The 21,153-nt window shown below is 38.9% G+C and overlaps 1 protein-coding gene across 6 annotated transcripts in view; it reads right to left on the reverse strand.

Annotated features, from left to right (window-relative positions):
• SLC6A15 (solute carrier family 6 member 15) overlaps positions 1-20,947 on the reverse strand; it is a 40,104-nt gene extending 19,157 nt beyond the window's left edge. Inside the window, exons 1-3 of one of the 6 annotated variants that reach the window (XM_068936507.1) lie at positions 20,779-20,892; positions 11,349-11,814; positions 117-274 (exon numbers count right to left, since the gene is read on the reverse strand). In XM_068936507.1, coding sequence (XP_068792608.1) covers positions 117-274; positions 11,349-11,637 — 447 coding nt within the window. In that variant the 5' untranslated portion in view covers positions 11,638-11,814; positions 20,779-20,892. Of the gene's footprint in view, positions 1-116; positions 275-11,348; positions 11,815-15,037; positions 15,145-19,959; positions 20,060-20,200; positions 20,396-20,420; positions 20,518-20,778 lie in introns of those variants that run through there. The other 5 variants (XM_068936515.1, XM_068936527.1, XM_068936532.1 and 2 more) reach the window with 5 other exon arrangements.
• Positions 20,948-21,153: the final 206 nt, after the last annotated feature.

Raw genomic sequence — 21,153 nt, forward strand, 5'->3', positions numbered from 1 at the left:
TTGTAACTGACCTTGAATCCCAGCTACAAATCATTCACCTTTTCTTACAGCAAAACTGAAAGTCACAATCGCACTGATTGGGAGACAAATCACACAATTTAGCTTAAAAAACTTACTACACAGCTTGCAAATCCAATTCCTCCAAGCTTGGGGCTGATATAATTCCATACACCAATACTCCCTCGTCGGATTCTTTGCCCCACAGCAAGCTCCAAGAAAAAGAGTGGAATCCCTATTATCAGTAGCAAGGTTAAGTATGGCACAAGATATGCACCTACCAAAGGAAGAAAATATAAATCAGAGTGAGTGTAAGAAGAGTCAATCGGACCCAACAAAGGGGAAACCATCTAATATCTTCAAGTTAGAAATAGCGTAATTCACTTCGAAACCTTTTTGATCATGTGCAATGTGTAATTTTATCTGAATTTTGCCTGATCTTTTAAAATCCAGAAAACCCAGAGATGACATATTTCTAAAACACTGTAACACTTTGAGACAAACCTTACCAAAAAAGTGAATCACTATCTAATCCAGCTGTTTGTTTATGTGAAATTTTGGGCATAGGATCAAACTTTCTAGAGATATCATGATTTTATCAGGAGCTGAATCAACATTTCTTTAAAAAATCTACACCTTATAACTTCTAACAGAACCGTAAGAGTGAATATGTAAAGGAAATAGCACAGCGTGCTTGCTGCAACATCCTGAATTTCATCTGATCTTAAGCACATTTTCTAAAGACCATACTGTTTATTTCTCCAGGTACACCTCATATGCTCAGTAATGGGATTTCACAAGGTACAGAATAGTGGTTCTATTCAGCTAAATAAGAAGCCTGCACCAGCCCATCTCTACCCTGCTCCAGACAAGAGAGAGAGAGACATGAGGTGGAAATGAAATGGAGTATCACAGATCCAGATAGTCTACTTGAGGCACTACAAACTCAAGTTAAATACATGTTCAAAAACCCAGCTGTTCTTTCACCTTTAGACATAATATATATAAGCAATTCTTCTTTCCAACGTCTTAAAGCAGGGAAGTAATTACATGCATTTCTAACTTCAGGATGTGAGTATTTCCATTTATTTCAGTAAAACTGATTGCAAGCCAACATATCCATATGCTAAGTGCATGGACAGTTCAGAGACAAGCTTCATCCTTGCTATTGGAGAGTATTTAAGATTAGAACTAACAAAATATTTAAGCATCAGTAACTAGCAATGTGGCACTTACTTAGTTTTCAAATGTCTGGCTCTTACACTACAATATTGAATAGTGTACGGACCACCTAACTCAAAGAGCTTAGGAATCTTGTTCACAACCATTGTCAGGCTAAAGAAAAAGCACTTGAGAGTCAGACTGCTGCATGTCTGAGCAGGCTACAAAGCAAAAATCTAAAGACCTCAGAACCTTAGATTCAGAGATGTAACTACTAAGTTGTCTAATGAGTTTATTCACTTCTGTGATTAGAGAAAAGCTGAGCAAAGATCAGAAACCAGTTTGGGGCTGACAGCCTCAATTCCAACCAAGTCCTATTTTACGTTTCTTCATCCAGCATCAACTTTCTAGTGCTTTTTCAGCAGTCTGCCAACATATACTGCAATTTGCATAGCCTTAGTAAGTAGCTTATCTCATGTAGTAGGCTTTATTTTAGAAAAGATAGACTTTTCTAAAGCTGTGCAGGAAGCCTCAGATTTTCTAGTATCATCAATAGTTCCTATTTTGGTCCATTTGCTATTCTGCTCTTCATGAAACACGCATAAGCTCAACATCATTTTCTGTTATAAAGATCTTACAAAGATCCTAAGCATGGAGTAACTAAAGTCATAGGTCTCTAAGAAAAGTAAGAAGAGAGACAGAGGAAAGAAAATCTGCGAAAAACTGTTGATGGGCGAAAGGAAGAACCTATGGATCTTATTTACTCCACAATCTATAAGCTATTGTTAGCAATGAAACGGCTGCTTGTATTTCATTTGCATGATATGGTAATATGATATGCAATGACTATGCCTGAGCAGAATTTCTCTAAGAATTATGCCAGGTTCTGAACAATCTACTGTTTTCGAGGTTAAAATGCTACCTCATAGAGCCAAACATCATGTTCTATCTACTCACGTCAGCACAGCGTTTACTCTCTACTTAAGTACATGATTATAATTATTATTTATACTGTGGTAGCAGCTACATCCCCAGTCAGTGCTTTGGGCTCTCTTGTGGCTGATCTTCTATGTGCACATAATGAAAAGACTGCAAAGGACTTACTTTCTACTATGAGGAGAGAGACAGCAGAGAAACAAATATGAGGAAAATTTACTTTGATAAATAGAGTAACAATAACATTCCAGAATGAGTGAGACTATCTGTCTTAGGAACATACAAGTCTTAAATAAATAATACTATTAAGAACCCTTGATTTATTGTTATCATTCTCTCAAAATTTCTGAGACAGAACCATACTACTAACTCACACTGCAAATGAGTCACAGAAGCATAGGCATCAGTATTTTCAAAAATTAGGTCCGACAATTCACTGAAAACCAACAGTACATAGTTTTTTAAGTCTATGTCACTACTGTAAATGATAGCTGAGATACCTTAGTTAGACAGGTGTCACACAGCTGAGCAGAGAAAAGCCTAAATAGCTCAAAAAAATTGGGGCCTAAGTGACTTACCCTGTATCCCACTGGATGACTGTACTAGAGCAGGAACTGAACCCAGCTCTTCAGGTCCCAGTCCACAACCTTAACCACAAGGCTGCAAAGTTAAGCACATGTTTAAAGACTGGGCTGATGCGGGTGTTTTCTGGTGCAGTATCAATATAAGTTGCAAGAATTATCAGTTAGATCCAGTTAAATGACTTAAATAAATGTGGCGTTAAATCCACATTACATTATGCATTGTGCAACCCTATAACTCAACACGGTTGGCCAGCAGAGATCATCTCTGTAGTGCAGGACTTGTGCAGAGGACCTGAAATGCTGGTCCTCTGATCGTTCAAACCTGCTGAGCTCCCTTTTCAATCCTGCCCTCCCGCCGACCCCACCACAGGAAGAAAGATATAATGGAGAATGGTGCATGTCTGAATTTCAATGCACTAGAGTTTGGATATAGCTGGATTGTACAACTGTGTATCAAAACTGCAAAGTGCTCCTGTTTTCTGTAGTCCATATGAAACCACAGCATCTTTGGATAAGTACCTTGTTTCAGCCTTCCCTTGAAGTCAGGCACATTTCAATAACCTGGAAGACATCTTCACTTCGTTATAAACAGAATCACTTCGGAAATAGCTCTGCACAGCTGCTACTTGCCAGTGCATGAAAACATGGGCCCTTGGTCTTCAGTCCTGTTAGTCTTCAGTAAGGCTCATTCTTATCTGAATTAGAACAGCAAACTATATATCCTGGCCTTGAACAGCATCCTACAATTACTCACATAATTTTACTCTGCTATACCTGCCAGCCAAGCAGCCTTCTTAGTATTATAGTCTTGTGTGGTTCAGCATCCCCATCTCTCCCTTCTACAATTTAAAAACAATTCTACTGTAAAATCACTAGTACAGGCTTTTTTTTTTTTTTCCTAATGCATTTTGGCCTTAAAAATGGTCTTTCATATAAAAAACTGCCATATATTTTTCATCTCAACTTCACAAGGAAAACAAAATGTCTAAAATATATACCTGATCCTTCTTCACTAGAATTGACAGTAAAAATGCCAGTGATGATTTCAGGGACTGGTGAAATGTTCATACTGTGCACTGCACAACTCATTTCTTAAATTTTGTATTTAATCTAGCACCATAACGGGATAATTGGTAGATTGTCTCACTTTAGATTCTTATACATAGTAAATTTAGCAGGATTACTGTTAGAAGGGAAATATTAACGTTGTTTTTGACTTAAGCTCTTAGAAATTTTCAAGAAAACACATAGAATGATATGATTCATAATGATCAAAGAGTTAGAAAATAATTGCATAAGTAATAAGGTAGGATAGCTATTACCATTTTGATATTACAAGAAGAATCTTCCTTCTCCTAGCCATTCTTGATGCAACTCAAAAATCCTAAAAAAAAATCTTTCAAAGTTTCAACTCTTGCTGCTGGTAATTTTTAATTAAGTGCCTAGTGTCTGATTCAAGTTTTCATTCAATGAAGGAGTGTTTTATCACTGTTTTGAGGAGACATATGCGCCAGTTTTGTATCTTACTGCACACTTACTCATAGATTGCCAGAAAGAAGCTGATATTCAGATGAAGATCAATTTCTCTTGAACATAGAAGATGTTAAAATTTTCAAAGTTAGGACTGCAAAACACTACAGGTTTGCAGTCTACTAAACTAGTTTAAGTGAATTTATTTGCAACTGCAAAATACAAAGTGATTTTATCAGAAACACCCTACAATTTTTATGAAATTAGTCATTCACGGTTTTAATACGTTCAGGTATGTTTATTTCAAAACTATGCTTAAAGGATGTAACTTCCCTTAGACAATGAGCTTTAATGAAATAAGAATTAATCTTGCAGAAGAAAAATAAGATTTTTTAGTACACTGAAGGTCATGAATTTGACAATACAGTTTAAATTAGAATTTGCTAAATAATATTGAAGACAGCAATGAATTCAAGCCATTGATTTTAAGTTATTGATCAAGAACAACATATTGAAGCTATTGAATCCATAATCAGTGCTGGACTACTAGAGGATACTTGCTTTGCTCCCCCTCCACTTAGACTGGACAACTGGACTGTAGCTTTTAATCACTATGCAGTCCAAACCTTTAATTGTCTAACTGTTAACTCCATAACAGTTCTCAGGAATAGCTGCTTTGGTTTCTACAGCCTCACAGAACAGTATCTGTTTAATCTGGTGGTATTTCAGTAAAAAAATTCAGAATATTTAACTGTAAAAACTCGGGGTAGGTTTCCACTCATATCAATCTTTTAAAAATGCAATGACAAAGTAATCTTCTATAGATTTCTTGATGCTGCTCACAGCTATCATTGCTTTATCATTCTTTGCTAGTTCTTTTAGCTTGTTAGGTCACACTACTATTAAAAGGATTGACTTAAAAAAATCAGGAAAATTAAGCTAATGCTCATGGAAGTTCAATACAAAAAATCTGTACGTGCAATACTCTGCAGACTCTCAATAACATTTACAATACTTAAAGCACCTCTTCGATAACTGTGTTCACTAGGCTTCAAAATAAAGCTCACTTAAGTATTACTTATTCTAACAGAACAGCCAACCTTGTTAGTTTTTGTTAGTTTTAATATGTGAACATACTATTTTACTTCTGACTATTTTACTTTGAAAAAGCTGAGAGATGTGCAAGCTATTCACCAGATGATTACAATATAGGTCTAGTTTGTCACTATTTGTTGGCCTCACTGCAAAATCGGGTAGACATTTTTAAGGCTCACTATCCACCGCAGGAAGCAATGATAGCTTTGAACCTTTTCCACTTTTTGTATATAAAGTCCAGGCCCACTGGATGACAAGAAGGCACAAGAGATGGGATGGCTTCATAGGCTAACAATTAGGAAGATGGGAGGAATCCCAGTTTTGAGAGCTATTAATGTATTAACAAGTCATCAAATAAAACCTCAACTGCATAAAAGCAGAACAGGGATCAGAACGCAAGTGAATACTCTAATCACTAATTTGTGCCAGTCTTTCCTGAATGGCTTGCTGTTCAGTGCACTCCCTGAATTCTAGTCTTCCGTAACTACCTCCTTTGCGCAGAACAGCCTATACTTTGTTATCAGGACACATTCAGAGAGGAAAGATGTGAATTGAACAACCTCAGGCTAAGGAAGACAAATAAATAAATTCAGTCGCCAGCAAAGTACGTTCTCAAAGCACAGAGCAACTGGTTAAAAAGGAGACACTTCCTCCTCTTCAACCTGCGTTCATGAAGTAACTCTGCTTTGTTCTGAAAAGCAATAATTTTCAGTGCTAAAACAAGTCAAGAGTTTCAAATGCCACAACACCTCATTGCAGCCTAAAGTTATGCTAAATCCTAATGAGAACCGTACCTCTCCCTTCAGCATTCCCCACTGGCTGGTTAAGGTGGCTTCTCACACAACATGTAGTCTGCTATGATTCCAGTCTAAGGATAATGACTTTCAAACTCTTGCATTGATAGCACCTGCCTATCTTAATATATGGACTCCATTCCAGGAGCCGGGTGTTTAGAAGTTAAACGCTATTGTGCTGAGCTCTGAAACACCCATGTTTGCTTATGGAATTAGCTCTTAGGTCTATATAATTCAGAATAGGTGTATGTAAAAAGTTTCTGGAACAAAAGTCATACAAGGTAATATCCAGATTATCCTTGTCCATTAATCTGAGGCTGTTTTCTTACTGATAATATGTAGTGTTACATTAAAGAATAGGCCCTTTGCAGTTAGTTCCTAATGTTTGCCTTCTACAGCATACAAGATTTATTTTTACTCTAAAAAAAATCTGTAATGATATTACTCTATTTTCTTTTGAGGCAATATGCAGAGTAGAAATTTGGGAACGTCTGCAGTAAAGACAAACGTGACTGAGTCCTTTAAAAAAGCTGCAGGCTATTATATATAAACTGTGCACGAGATAAAATATGACATTCCATAATATGCATAGAAATAATTCCAAACTAGCTTCAGACAGAAAAACACTGTTAGAAATATTTAAGAATTTCCCAGCTATAGTTTTTATTTTGCTCTGAAATATGTAATTTTGAGTCAACCTTATAAAGTCTGTCTATCATTCAGCACTAAATATAGCAGTTACATTTCATCCACGCAGCTAGAGTGTGCGAGGAAGTGTCCTTAGGTGATTCTTACATAAACTTATCCTTTTAGCTTTCATATTACTTCCTCCACTCAGCTTATCCTCTCTTAATCCAATGTTACCTTACATGAGACAGCCTGAGCTGACCTATTAACTTATCAAACCAAAATGCAAGGGCCCACTCCTACATACACCCGCTTTTGCCTACTTTGGTGCTCTTTCTAGCACTGATGAGACCCCATCATTCTCCAGTTTAAAGCATGAGACTGGCAAAACACTATCAAATCAAAAAAGAAGATAGTTTTCTGTTGGATTTATCAGTTGAACTGGTGCATCTACTGAATCAAGAGAGTCTGACAAGCACCAAATCAATGAAAGAACACAACAGAACCATGAGTCCAGGAGCAAGGGCAGACAGCGTGAGGTCAAATGAGATGGAGAGCGAGAACTCTCATGCCCAGCAGTTGTTACATCAGCTCCGCTATCTCATACACCTTCACTCTGATTCTGCAACAGCTTAAAGACTAAGACTCATGTTAATCAGTTGGTACGATGCTCTCTTAAATATTGCCCTTCTATTCACTCTGGCTACATCCTCAAATCATTTAAGCACTGTGTTTTCTGTGCATTCACTGCCATATTGCTGGTTCACACCAGCACTGGATATGAGCCACTCTGATTAGCCAATTTTCTATTAGAAATTATTAAAACTTTCATTGTATTTTATTACTAAAAGTCTTCTGCTTGAAGAACAACAGGGATTAAAACATAGCAATCCACAAAACGGCTGTATTATTCAGTTTTACTCTCTGACATAAGACTTTTTCTTAAAATTGTTATGAAATTGTTATTTAAGAACTGTGCCTGCCTGAACAATCACATGTATTTCCCTTCACATAGCAAAGGAGTAATAAATAAACTGTATAGTGTAAAAATGCTAAATGTCAAAAACTTTTAAAGTCAAGTTATAGTATATTCAATTCCAACGCAGATCACCTTTGTGAGGCTCAAGGAAGAAAGAGCTTTTATATCTGCTGAAAAGAGTGGAAGACGTGTCTTAAGTGCCACATTGGGATTGCGCATTCCCTACCAGGGAGAAGGGGGATCTGTAGGGAGGATAGGGGTGAAGGAGGCAGAGACGAGGATCCAAAAGCAGTTCTTCAAAACTTTATGGAACAATTTCAGCCCCTCATTCACAGACCCTAAAACTCCCCTGGGCACACTCTCTCTTCCCAAACCAAGCAAATTAGTACCCTGGTGTGCGCACACTCTCTTCCTAGCCCTTTTTTTTCCTTGATACTTGCTGCTACAGCTAGCTAGAGCTAGCTGCTGCTATAGGAGCTACAGCTATTTCCCAACTGTAGATTAAAGTTAGTGAGTGCGCCAGCCTCTCCTCTCGCCCGTCACAACAAACTTTTTGTGGGAAGGAGCCAAGTTTGAAATCCAGCAAGGAGCAGCCCAGTCTAGATAGAATCAGGAATCTAGAATACAAACAAGCATATAAACTGCTAGGTATTACTCTAAATACTTACAAGTTTATATGAATGAAAGCAAAAGGGCAGAGAGGGAACTCAAGAAACAAAGAGGAGGAAGTTGTTTTGGCAGAACAGACCAGATCTACAATCAGAGATGGGAAAGATAATAAATGTCCAAGTATCAGTGCAGTGTAGAATATGCAAGTTATCTTCAAACCTGTTAACTCAGATATCTAACTGAAGCAGTACAGAGTTCTGAAGTCAGTCGTGTAGGCATACCCCAGGCCTTAACCATAAATAAACTGAATCTCATTGGTGAACAGGGTGGTAGAGACCCAGTATTATCCCTACAGAAACCTCTAATAATATACATCAATTCAGCTTAATATTCATGTGTCTTTTTATGATTATTTTGCTCATGTCACAAAGATAAAAGTTAAAAAACTAATAACATTTAAGATTATGACATAGTTAAGGTTTAGCTTCTCTTTTATTGATGGCTTTGGATCACTTCATGTTGGAGGACATCTGTGAAGGCAACTTCTTAAGGAATAACTATGTTTTTTCTTTCTTTTTTTTTTTTTTTCACCTAGAATATATTTACTAGTTAACCAGCTTAAACTTGCCTTGCCTGAAGTTATTTGCCAGATATAAGTTATTTAAAGGTAGGGAAGAAAATTAGAAATGTTTGGACAACAGTAGTGCTTGCAGACCTAGCCGTATACTTCACTGAAGTTCTTCTAATAAAAAAAACACAGAAAAGATGTTTACAGTATACTCAGAAACTTCAACAGATATTTACAGTAAAGTTTTCTCAGCAAAAGATTACAGGACAGTTCTGATACAGACATTTTGAATGGGTAGCATAAAAGCACTCTAATTTAACCTAAAACTGGTCTGAAAAAAGATACATATTTGCACTATTATTCCTTCAGCAGAACACTGGAACCTTATACATAAAATCTGTGCAAATTTTACATGTGTCTGAATTTCTTCCTCCCTCCCTTCCCTGGCTCTCTTACATGTTTGTGAGAATTACCTGTCCATCCACAAACTTTTATAGGCATCAAAGCACTTCATAGTTTGAATGTTTTGTATTCTTCCACCTTGCATTATGGTTAACTTGAAAACCAAGAAAGTTTTAGCTGTAATAATCACTTGCTTTTCTCTGTTGATTAGAAGTTTGCAAATCCCTAAAATTACTCAAAAATTGTTGTTAAAGGCCAAATACACTCTTGTCTCAGCCATGGGCAGAAAACATTACATCTGCCTGGACTATTCTACATACGGAAGTTCCTGTAATTGTGGCACAGGGGCAAATATTTAATTTCAACCCAAAAATGACTGCATTTTTATTTTTTCAAGTTTGGTTAATGACATTGCAGAATCCCCGAGGTTTCTTGCCAAAGTATGAAATACAAATTATGATTTTTTTTTTAATATCTTTTGATTTCATATGAGTTAAGTTTGCCATCACTAGCATAATATTTGTAAATGTGCCTGATGATATGAACGCAACAGTCTAAGGACACATCAACAGATTTTTTCTTTTGGTTCAAAGGAAAATCCAATGGGCTTGCAAAATTCATAATTAACTACATTATCAGACCTTCCAAAGGGATCACAACTACACAAAACAAACTGCTGTAACTGTTGTGTAGTCCTTGAGACTACATCTTCACATCAGATGCAGGACAAAACGATAGAGAACAGAAGAATATTAATAGTTATATCTGCAACTAAATACTAATCAGTTTGCTTTCAAATTAGATTTGTTAATTTTTTTCAATTAGTAGTGATACATAATCAACCCTATACTGTACGTATCTAGTAGATTATACAAGATTGTCATTCACAGAAAAGCTATGGCTTTCGAGAAGCTACATTCAACTTTTGATTTCTCAGTAACATCCCCGTTACTGATGAAGAAAAACTCAGATTCCACAGGAATCATTAAACCAACCAGTTAATGACTTTCTTTCCAGAGTAAAAAAAGAAAAGAAAAAAAAAGAAGCTAAATGAGAGTGAAAAATTTACACTAATTAAAAAAAAAAATGCAGACTTCATTCTGGAGATAGGAAGATTTGAAAGTGCAAACTCCATTTTTCCTTCTTGAATTGGATGACAGAAAACACATAAATTGCAGAATTACACTCTAATTATACTGTAGGCCAGTTTCTACACTCCTCAGTTACATTAGTTTTGCCACTTAGCCTTTAAAAACCAGCATGAATAAAATATCATTTTTTATTTCCTCTTCTGTAGTACAGATCTAATTTTTGTAGGGTGACAGATTTGTTTTGAATTAAGCTAAGTCATTAGCTACATTAGGATGTGCCTTAATGTACTGTAGGAGGGTACAGTACAGTATAGAATAATACACTAAGCCTGCACTGATAGAAGAAGGAAGGTCTCCAGCCTCAAACTTCATTCTGTGTTCAAGACCATTGATAGACAGATAACAAATAAACACCTTTATGTTACTATTTTAAGTGAAAGATTATTTATTTAGGAAAGTAAACTAACTGTATGACAGCACAGTATCATTACCATATAGATGTATTCCCTTTACATAAATTTTATCATTTAAACTATTCATTAATAAATCATGGTCAAACATTCTGGGAGCTTGAAGGCGAATAAAAACCAAAGGTTTGAAGCTTAGTACTGCTAAACATCAGGTAAACTGTTTTGGTCTTTAAAGTAGATGTACATTTATTTTATGCTTATTTTAATGCCTTGATTTTTTGTTCAAGTACTATAAAGAACACTTTTGTGCAACAGTATATCAGGTTCTAAATAATATAAAACCTCCATAAAGAAGTAACAGGGTTTTTCTTAACCAATGATTAGGTTCACATCAAGAATTTTAAGAAATTTTCTACCCTAAAATATGTGGAAAAGAAAGCTCAGGAGAAGAATTTGCTATTTCCTTTAGTAGAGTTCTGTCTCTAAAAAAAAAGGATATGTTTTTTTCCTCAGAGGCTCTGGTAGAAACTAAGAGAAAAATCTGACATGCTGGAGCATGTTTTACTCTGGAATAACTGTGCTACCCTTGAAATGAGAAAACTTCATTAACTATTGCAAAACTTACCTCCACCATTTTTCTGACACAGATATGGGAATCGCCACACGTTCCCCAATCCCACAGAAAATCCAACTTGTGCCAGAATATATTGGAGTTTGCTGTTCCAAGCTGGTCTTTCATCTTCTACATCTGAGCCTTCCTCAACATCTACATCTTTTTCCTCCTGATCATCAACCATAAGTTCACTCTTCTTAAATGCGTCATCTGAAGAGTCTTCATTAGAAAGAAGGTCTTTAACTGATTCAATGACCTCATCGTCTAGGTCTCTTTTTACTACCTTGCTGTTCTTAGGCATTTGTAATATGTGAAAAATGGCTGGGAGGTCAAATTTAGTTGTGTTGAAGGCAGCTCTCCCTTTCCTTAGCCAAAAATACTGAGAAACTAGGCCAAAGATGGTGCTTGATGAGTCCTTGATACGAGGGAATCAAGAGTAAGGACTTCTGTTTCTAAACATTTGTTTTACTGAAAATACCTGTGGGAGGATGGGAAAAAAAAAAAAAAAAAAAAGAGGTTATACTATACCGAAGAAACATAATTTAGAAATCATATGCCTTGCTTTACCCATTTCAGTTTATCTCACTATGCTGCGACAGGAGGAAAAAAGAGAAAGGGATGACAGCAATCTAGGTAGGTTATCTTCTCAAACTACTTTCAAATTACAGGAATTAAGTCCACTTTTGTGGTGTTAAATATTCATGTAAAATGCATTTCATTCACTTTTCCTGTAGACTGATAGGCTAATTGTTCATATTTTAATTTGGCAGCAAAATAAGATTCTTCCTAGCAGGCATAACAGGACAAATTTTACATAAAATTTAGAAGACCGATTCCATTCTTTTTCTGGCTTAACAGCTGGGCTTGTGTTAAAATACTTTAAACAACGTAGCTTAAGTTTTTTGAGGCCATTTCCTGAAATTCATACAGCAATTAGGGTTTTGAGGTATAGGATGCATATTAGTGCTTCAAAAACAACAGAGACTTAGTGTCCTGTATACATCAAGGAATATACAATCATAATCATATTTTCAAAGGAGAGATGCTCATTTCTTATAAGCTTTGATGCTTTCAATGCTTCTTGGAAATGAGAGATAATTAAACACATCTTAAACATCTGAGAAGCTGCAACTAAAACCATTTAGAAAGCTTTTTGTTTCAAACATGTATGTACAGACACAAAAATGCCTAAACTTAAATACATGCTTTTCTTTAACACAATGAGTCACTCAAAAGGACAGTTGGGCTTGCTTGCAGCTGCCATCACTGAAGGTAACTGAAAGATTTTAGGAGGAATATTTTTCAAGGAAATCTCCACTATTCACACGGGACAAAACTGAAATGTGCAAAGCCATCTGCACAATTAAGAGTCTTAAAAGTGATTTAGATTATGTGTTACGCTTCATGAAAACCCTACAAAGAGAATACATTTACACAAGGAGTTTAATCAAGAACTCCTAACTGATGAGAATCAGAAATTACTAGAGGATACATGAACATTTTCAGCTTTTGATTACAGACTTGATGCAACATCTCAAACATAGGATGAACATTATATCATATTCTGACAAATTCACACAGATCAGAGAACTGTAAGGTATTACCGGAATGCTAGCACAACATCTGAGAGATCAAGCATCTCAAGGCTACTTCTCAGGGCCCAGTGGCAGATCACAAGGAAAGAAGTTAAGCCATTGGAACAAAGCCCACAGCTTAACAAGAAGAGACTTCGCAGATGCAGATCTAAAACCTCTATCAGCATAAGTACTACCACCAGGCTTCTGTTTGAGAAAGCAATTACCTTGTTCAATACTGTGCAAGAATTTTGCAGTAGAACTTCACTCCAGTTGCATACTGAACTCCTTTTTAACCTTTTTTCATTCATTCCCTTGACTCCTGCCTCGTCTTCTCACTTTCCCTCTCCCTAGTGTTACAGCCTCCCTCCTGTTACTCTCTCCTCTCAGCAATTCCAGCTCTGGCATGTAGCCCAATTTTTTAAGCACAGCAGAGCTTAGTGGCTTCTGATCTGCTTCATGGCTCACTGCAGATGCTGGAAGGTTTCAGGGTCCTACACACCTTCCTTTTAACGTGGTGGAATTTGAATCAGGCTTTGTATTGACTGACACCAATTCTCAGTTTGATCCAGTTTCAGTAATTAATAATAAGCCCAGTTTCAGTAATTAATAATAAGCATGGGGAGTACAAAGTCAGAATGAGACAATTTTCTCTATATATTTGATAGAACAGTTGCACACCAGTTTTGGCTATAGTTCTGAAATCCTTTTCTGACTGTAATAAACAAACAGTATTTTCAGTCTAAAAAGGTACCTGCCATGCATCTGTATTTATGAAAATGTTTTAAAGGGGCATATCTATATTAACGAGGTATTTTAGATGCAATAACCTGCAGGGCAGCAAATCTTAAGCTGTCACAGATGAGTCAAGGCCAACAGAAATTGCATCATACTATCTGTATTCTCATGCATTAAACGCTTCATTTCTACGTTTCAGACTAACCTGGGTTTGATACTTTTATGTCTAGCACAGTATCATATTAATTTCCCTTTTTTTAAGCTTTTAATTCAGCAGTATGTTATCAACAGTGATACTGCTGCATATGCTTGCAATACTTGCAGGGCTTGAGAAAATATGGGAGACACACTCAGCAGATTGGAGTGATAATGCTTGGTTCTATCAGTATTGGTTTTCTAATTCAGTATGCATCATTGTCCATATTGCATCAAAGATTACGTATCTTAACTCTTTCAGGATACACCACAAACTCACAGGTAGTCTGTGACTGCCAAATTTAACAAATCGTTCTCTGTACTAACTAAAAGAGACAAAAAGTCCTACCTCATCAGACACCACCAATTGCATTTAGGTGCAAATTTAAAAATGTGGTCACAACTGAATTGTGCAAGAAATCTGATGTTTTGTTTTAGGCATTCCCAGAACGCATTTTAAGAGACTTGCACAGGAAAGGGCCTTATTCTTTGGTCCAGATCAAACTGGATCAGAAAGCAAGCACCAAACTATTCAGTCTGTGCTAGCTGTGGACGTGAACGCTCTGGAATGAAGAACGAATAGGGAGATACCTAGCAAGGTTACTCAACAAGCAGAGTTAGGTTAAACACGAAACATTGAAAAAGCGTTTTTGTATCCCAATATTGAACTTTAGCACTTCTACCAATAAAATGCTACTTTAAGTTCCCAAAGAATTTGGATGTAGTCAAGTAGAGAACTTAATTTTTTCATTAACATCAAATAATAATCAGGAGATAGCATACCAAATTCTGTTAAATTACTGCTTTAGGTCCACAGCTAGTCTTTAGGTCTTACAGCTAGCTACTTTCTACAGACGAGTACAGCAACATAGCATTAAGTAATAGGACTGTCTCTCCTAAGGATTATCAACAAATCTACATGACAAACCACCACTGAATTGCAGCCACTGTTATCATTATATGACCTCATCATGCAACTAGAGCAACTGATATAATTCTGGTTTCTAGAAGGTTTCACTCATCCTTTCCATAACTCAACTGAGGTAATGTGTCAGATGAAAACACTGAAGGGACATTTTACAGGGGAATATAATATCAAGAATATCAAGAAAGCTCAGACAAAAGAATCTCTAATTTTCCTGGTGTCTTAATATGCTACCGTAACATCATAAAAATAGAAACAAGAATGGGTACCTTTGAATTTCAACGTTTGCCCTTAAAGGGAGCTGAAGATTAACATTCTGTTCTTCAGGGCTCAGTGTTCTTCTCTGAGGAAGCACTCAACATATCAACATGTTACTCTGGGGGTGGCAGAATACAATATAAAGCTGCAAGGAGTTCACATTACTGTAATCTCTGCTTCAAAGGCAGACTGCGACATCACAGTCTAATAGTCCAGTCCCACAAGCTGCTTAGTATCTTATGCTCCTATTCACAAAATCTCCGCCTTGACTCCAAACAAAGAAAACAGCATGATTCAGCAGATGACACAGAACAGAGCCAGGATTTTCACTGTGACAGACAAATAAATATACAAGATCTCGGCTGATATTCATGTCAAAGGTTTCACGCTGTATGAAACCACTGCATGAGAATGCTACACAAGAGTAAAGAGGAGGAGCTTCTTCACTTTGAAGAAAACCTGCAAAATTCACCTCAAAAGGGTCTATTCTGGTCTAGGAGCTAGACAGAATTAAAAATGATGGGAGCAAGAGATTATGAAAAAAGGAAAATAAAAATTTCAGGAGCAAAGGACTTGCTTTGAGTCTGCAAAAAGGAATCAGGCCATTGGTGCTGACAGGAGAGCAGGGAATGGGCAATGGCCATCATATTCCACTAAGAGAAAGAAGACTGCAGGGGCAAACCAGGTTTCGTGGCAGTACTGAGATTGAGAAGAATGGCGATAGCTGGTGAAATCTGTGTACAGGTAATTATTTCAAGAAGAGTTACACTGTGTTACAGTACTGAGTTGAACAGACTTTGAATTACTGCTGCAATGCAGTAATGTGTTCTTTGGCGGAAATAAGAATATGCACCATAGTCTTCTTGCCTAGTCAAGCCCATTTTTATCCATCTATCTACTGGAGCAGCCATTAAGCTGCTCCTTAGCTCGAACTGCATGATCTAGCATTTTTGCCCTAGATGGTCTAACAGGACCTGCTCTCAAGAGGTACCTAACTTGATCATGATGAAAGATAACTATATTCTGTACAAAATGAAACTTGCATTTCTCTGTATTCTTCAATAATGTTACCTGAGACATGCTAATTAGCACATACACCACTACCTTATACTGTAAAAAATGACAGTTCTTTGGGCTACGGGTGACTTCAAAGCATTAGAAAACGTGAATATTTTGATTCTGGCATCTCTATCCAGGCAAAGGGTTTAGATTACAGCAAAACTATTTAAAGGCACAAGACCAAATTCAGATGCACTGCAAGTACAGGCAGTTATATAGACTTCAGTGACACAGCATCTGTTTACTATAACTGGGAAATTCACTCCCAGTTCCTACAAAATATTGTTCCTGGCTTTATCTTACATCAAGAACCTGCACAGTCTCAAATGTGGACAATTCCCCTGTCATATGAGTCCCCCTAAATTCTAGCTACTGGTGAATACTTTCTACAAGTGTAAGATGAACAATATCATTTGGCAAGAAAAATACGATTCCTTTCTCAAAATCATACAATGTCAGTAAGATTGATCTTAACAGCTTTAAAATCACTGGCTGAAGAGAAACAGAGAGAGAATGTTACAACGTAGAGCTCTTGAATTGTTTTTCATTGCGTGTAGTATCTAAAGACTTTATTAGTCTTAGAATAACTTCTCACCAGATTTTATGGATTTCTCAGCATTTTTTTCTCACAGGTCACCTTTACTAAAACACTTTACAGATGCTAAAATACTTTACGGATTTACATGATATGCTTACTGAAATTTCCTATTCACATATAGCACACACAGCACCTGCTCTGTAGTCTTTTCTTATTGATAGTTTACTGAAGGATCAAGTTTAGTAGTTACCACTCCTCCAGCTTAAGCTGAGTGAAGTAATACTAGCAGTTCTGAATACACTCGACTGTGGATGGGTCAAGTTCAAAAGGCATACCTGCTGGCAACCTGAAAGAGAATATCCATTTTCTAATTAACTATATAAGCTACACCATGACCAGGATTTTACCGAAGGTCTTATCACTCTTCTGAGATGGAAGAGGATATGAAAATATATTAAATATTTCATAGGAAATATTAAAAAGCTATTTAAGTCACAAAATTAAGTATCGAAAGCTAGATATTGCCAGACATACAGTTGCCCTGAGATCTTAATTCTCTGCCCTCTGTGCATCTGAACAGGTCAACGAGAAAATCAAAGTGTCCTTGAGAAAAACTCACGTGATGACATCTGTATCTGTCTTTATATATAAGCAAAAAACCTGAATTACCCACAGATAGGCTAGCAGAAATTTTGCATATCCTCAACTCTGGTTATTTAATTTCATGATATAAGTCATGCTTTCAAATTACCCTACTGTAAATCCCTAAGTCTTTAAAATAAAAAGAGATTAATCTATATTCCATTACAGAAAATCCAACCTTGTCATCTTCCCATTCCAATTTCCCATCCTGTCTCCATTTTCTCATAAGAAAACCATGATGAATCATTAGCACTGCAGTACACTTTTCAGACACTTGAAATACAAAAATAATTTCACTTGCCAGCTGCAAAAGTCCATTTTCGCAAAGTGGAAAATGGACTATTGGCACCACAAAGTAGATTCAAGGCCTTCTTGTACACATCCTTATACAGCCTTGCTCTTTTCTTTCGCCCGTAACAGAAAAAAAGAAACCCCTAATCTTAGCGTGAAAAATAGGAATCAAGACCCATATTTCAACGCAGGCTTCTGGAAAGTTCAGTCCCATTGCTGCCACTTCCCTAAGCAATTGCTTTAACAGCTAGTATTTCTTTTGGCAATACTATGTGTGTCAGGTTTTGCACATCCAGCTCTTCAGAATGCTAAAGAGTATTCTGTTATTGTTTGTGACATCTTCCCTCAATTATTTGAGAACATTTCCTGAGTAATGGCAAGCTCAGGTTTAATTAAAATTTGGGGAAGAAGGGACTTGCTGAAGTTTTGGGATGCCACCTGCTGAAATGTAAAAGCTCTTCTGCAAACAACTGAGAATTCAGAGATCTTTAAAAAGTCACAAGGAGAAGCTACTACTGGTAGTAGTAGCATTCATGGGAAGGTGGCATAACTATTAAAAGATCAAAGCCAGAAAAAAGAGATAGGAACAAACTCTAAGAAATATAACTAATACTGAAATTTTAAGCAGATTATTTAAATTTAAATCTCACTTTTCTAGTGGTGTTATTTATGTGAAAGTGTATACTCAGAAGGTAAACTCCAATTCAATTATCTTCGTCACCTCTTCCGTATAACACTGATGACACTACATTTCAGTATTTGAGTTTGTGTTTACCATTTTTTATGACTCATTGCCATGTTGATTCATACAGTTTATGAGCTAACAACCCACAATTGTTCCTCCAAAGTTAACAGATACGTTGTCTTCTGGAGCAAGAACATTATTCCTTGTTATGAGAGAAAGTCAGTGCCATGGTAGTAGCTAGGGAAATGGGTACATATCTCTGAATAATCCGTTTTTTCTTTTCTGATAAATTCGACCTTTTAAAAATTTTGTGCACACAGGCTGCTGCAATATACAGCAAAGAAAAAAGAGTTGACAGAGTTGTTCAAACTATACAATCCTCATCTGTACTACTACTTTTCCCGTTGCTTGCCAGTAAGAAAAAAGAAAACTGTAAGAATGACAAAGCACTAAAGGTCAATATGAATCAGCTTATACTGCAAAAGTAGCTTCAGGATGCCTTAGCAGTTTCACTTATTTAATTTCAATATTGGTGTCACATCGGAACAGCTATGAAATGGCTTGTTTCTTCATCCATAGATCATAATCAATGGCAGTTTTCATTCTTGAACCTTAAGTGCAGAACTGAGCCCAAATGGAGTGCTGTATGTGGCTGGAATTCAAAACTAGGCCCTAAAAAAACTGTTATCTTAATAGGTTTTAAGTGTAAATCATAATTTTGTGTATTAGCCAAGTACAAAATTAAGCAATCATTAAGTAAGTATTTTTTTAAAGTTCCCTTTTTAATGGGGTGCTGATAAAGTATATCTGGGAAATACAATACTAAATAAAAAAGATTTTAGGGTGTTGTCACCATTTTTTATTAAATGGAGAAAACTGTCTGGATAATACATCCAGCACACATGTACACTCTGTCAAAAAACTCAGAGAAATCTTTAATTTCCTAATCTATACTTTTCCTTGGAGGGGGAAGCAGACATTTGGAGAAATCTACAGCCTTATCCTATAGCAAATACAGTGAAATATTCACAGTGACATGCTATTTAAAAATAATTAGGCTGCTCTTAGAAATCACTACTACGACAGCGGGCTTGCTATGTAGCAATTCCACGCAGACAAAATAAAATGGCTGATAAGGACGAGCTCTTGAGCACAGCATCTTTCACAAATAAAACAAAGTGAGAGTTATTGGAATGGAACAAATCCTTTTCCAGCCGCTCATTTAGCAGGTCAGTGTGACAGCATGGACATATTTCAATAATCTCATTTACTTCCACAATAAAAACAAAGTATTGCAAAGCAATTCTAAATTTCACTGCAGGGCTTCCAGTTCATTCTAATACTAGCAAAATCTGAACAAAAAATACCAAAGGTGGACATGGGAAATAAGAATTATTAAGAGAAAAAATGAAAGAAATCAGTCCTGGCAAGAAGACTGTAGACATGAATCTACGCTGTCACTCTGTGGATATGCTGTAGTTTGTGGAGCGCTGCAATCATTAAAATTCGGGGCAGAAAATAAATCCAAGACGCATAAAGGTTGAGAAAAAGTCCTCATTAACATACCCACCCAAACATGGCTGACACGGGGGTGCCCCGGCCCCGCTGCCGGAGGACTCCCGCCTGCCTGCGCGGGATGCAGGATGCGGGATGCTGGCGGCGGGAGGACCAGCGGCAGCGACGTCGGAGCATGCCCACCACCTGCGGGCTCTACCCACCTCCCAGCCATCCTCCTCCTTCACCCAGGGCTCCACCGAAACCATCGCCACCCGCGTGCGCGTCGGCGGCTCCTTCTCGCCCCGTCCTCAGCATCGCGCTCGGCTGGCGGCGGGCGACGCAGACTGGTGGACCGCTGCCGGGCCGTATTCGTCCTGGCTGGCCTGCCAGCCCGGCGGAGATCATCCTGCCCCTGGTAAGCCGGGAGCCGTCATCGCCACAGCCAAGCGTGCCAACACCTACCTCCAGATTAGCTGCGTTCCCCCTGCGACGGAGACAGCCCTCGCCCCCTCTTCCCCTACAGCAGGCGCCGCGCGTACGTTTATAAGGTGTTTCACGCAACACGCGGGAGATGAATGAAATTTCTATCATTCATGCGAGGAAAAGGGAGCAAATTCCCCGCCAAAAGGAAACAAAACAGAACCAAAAAAAAAAGGCCCACACAGACGTCCTTATAACCTACCGCGGATTTAAAACGCGTGGGCGGCTCTCTCGGCGGGCGCCGCTATTGTCTGCGCGGGCGGCAGCTCTGCCCCTGCCCACGGGGGGCTCGCGGGGAGGCGGAGGCAGCCGCCCCCCCCCCCGCCGCCCTCCGCCGAGCCCCCGGCCGCCCCCCGCGCCGCATCCTGCCCCCTTCCCGCCCGCCGACACGACGCCGGCACCGCGGCCTGGCCAGCAGCAGGCGACCGCGCCCCGGCCGCGCCTCCCCGCCCGCCGCCCGCTTCCCCTCGGCGGCGCGGCGCGGCCCGGGCACCGAGGCGGCGGCGGCGTCGCTCGTTGCTGCCAGCCCGGCCCCGCCGCCGCCGCCGCCGCCGCCTTACCTCTGCGTGGGCACCGGCGGCGGGGCGGGAGAGGGGCTGCGTGGCCCCGCGGGCTCGGGGCGGCGGGCGCGGCGCGCACAGGCGGCGAGACGGCACATGTGCCCAGCCCTCTCTGCGGCGGCTGTTTAAAGACAGACATAAAAGCGGCGGGGGGAGGTGCGGTGCAGGGCCGGGCCGGGCCGGGGGAGCCGCACCTCCTGACGCAGGGAGGAGCGCACCCCCCTCCCTCCCCCCCGCCGCCGCCGCCGCCGCCGCCTGCAGCAGCAGCAGCAGCGTCGCCGGCGCTGGAGGCTGGCGGAGGGAGGCGGGCAGAGGCGGCGGCGGCGGCCGAGCCCCCCCCCCCCCCCCCGCCGGCCCGGCCCCGCCGCCGCGCCA

The sequence above is a fragment of the Struthio camelus genome, chromosome 1, assembly GCF_040807025.1.
Source record: "Struthio camelus isolate bStrCam1 chromosome 1, bStrCam1.hap1, whole genome shotgun sequence".
NCBI lineage: Eukaryota > Metazoa > Chordata > Aves > Struthioniformes > Struthionidae > Struthio > Struthio camelus.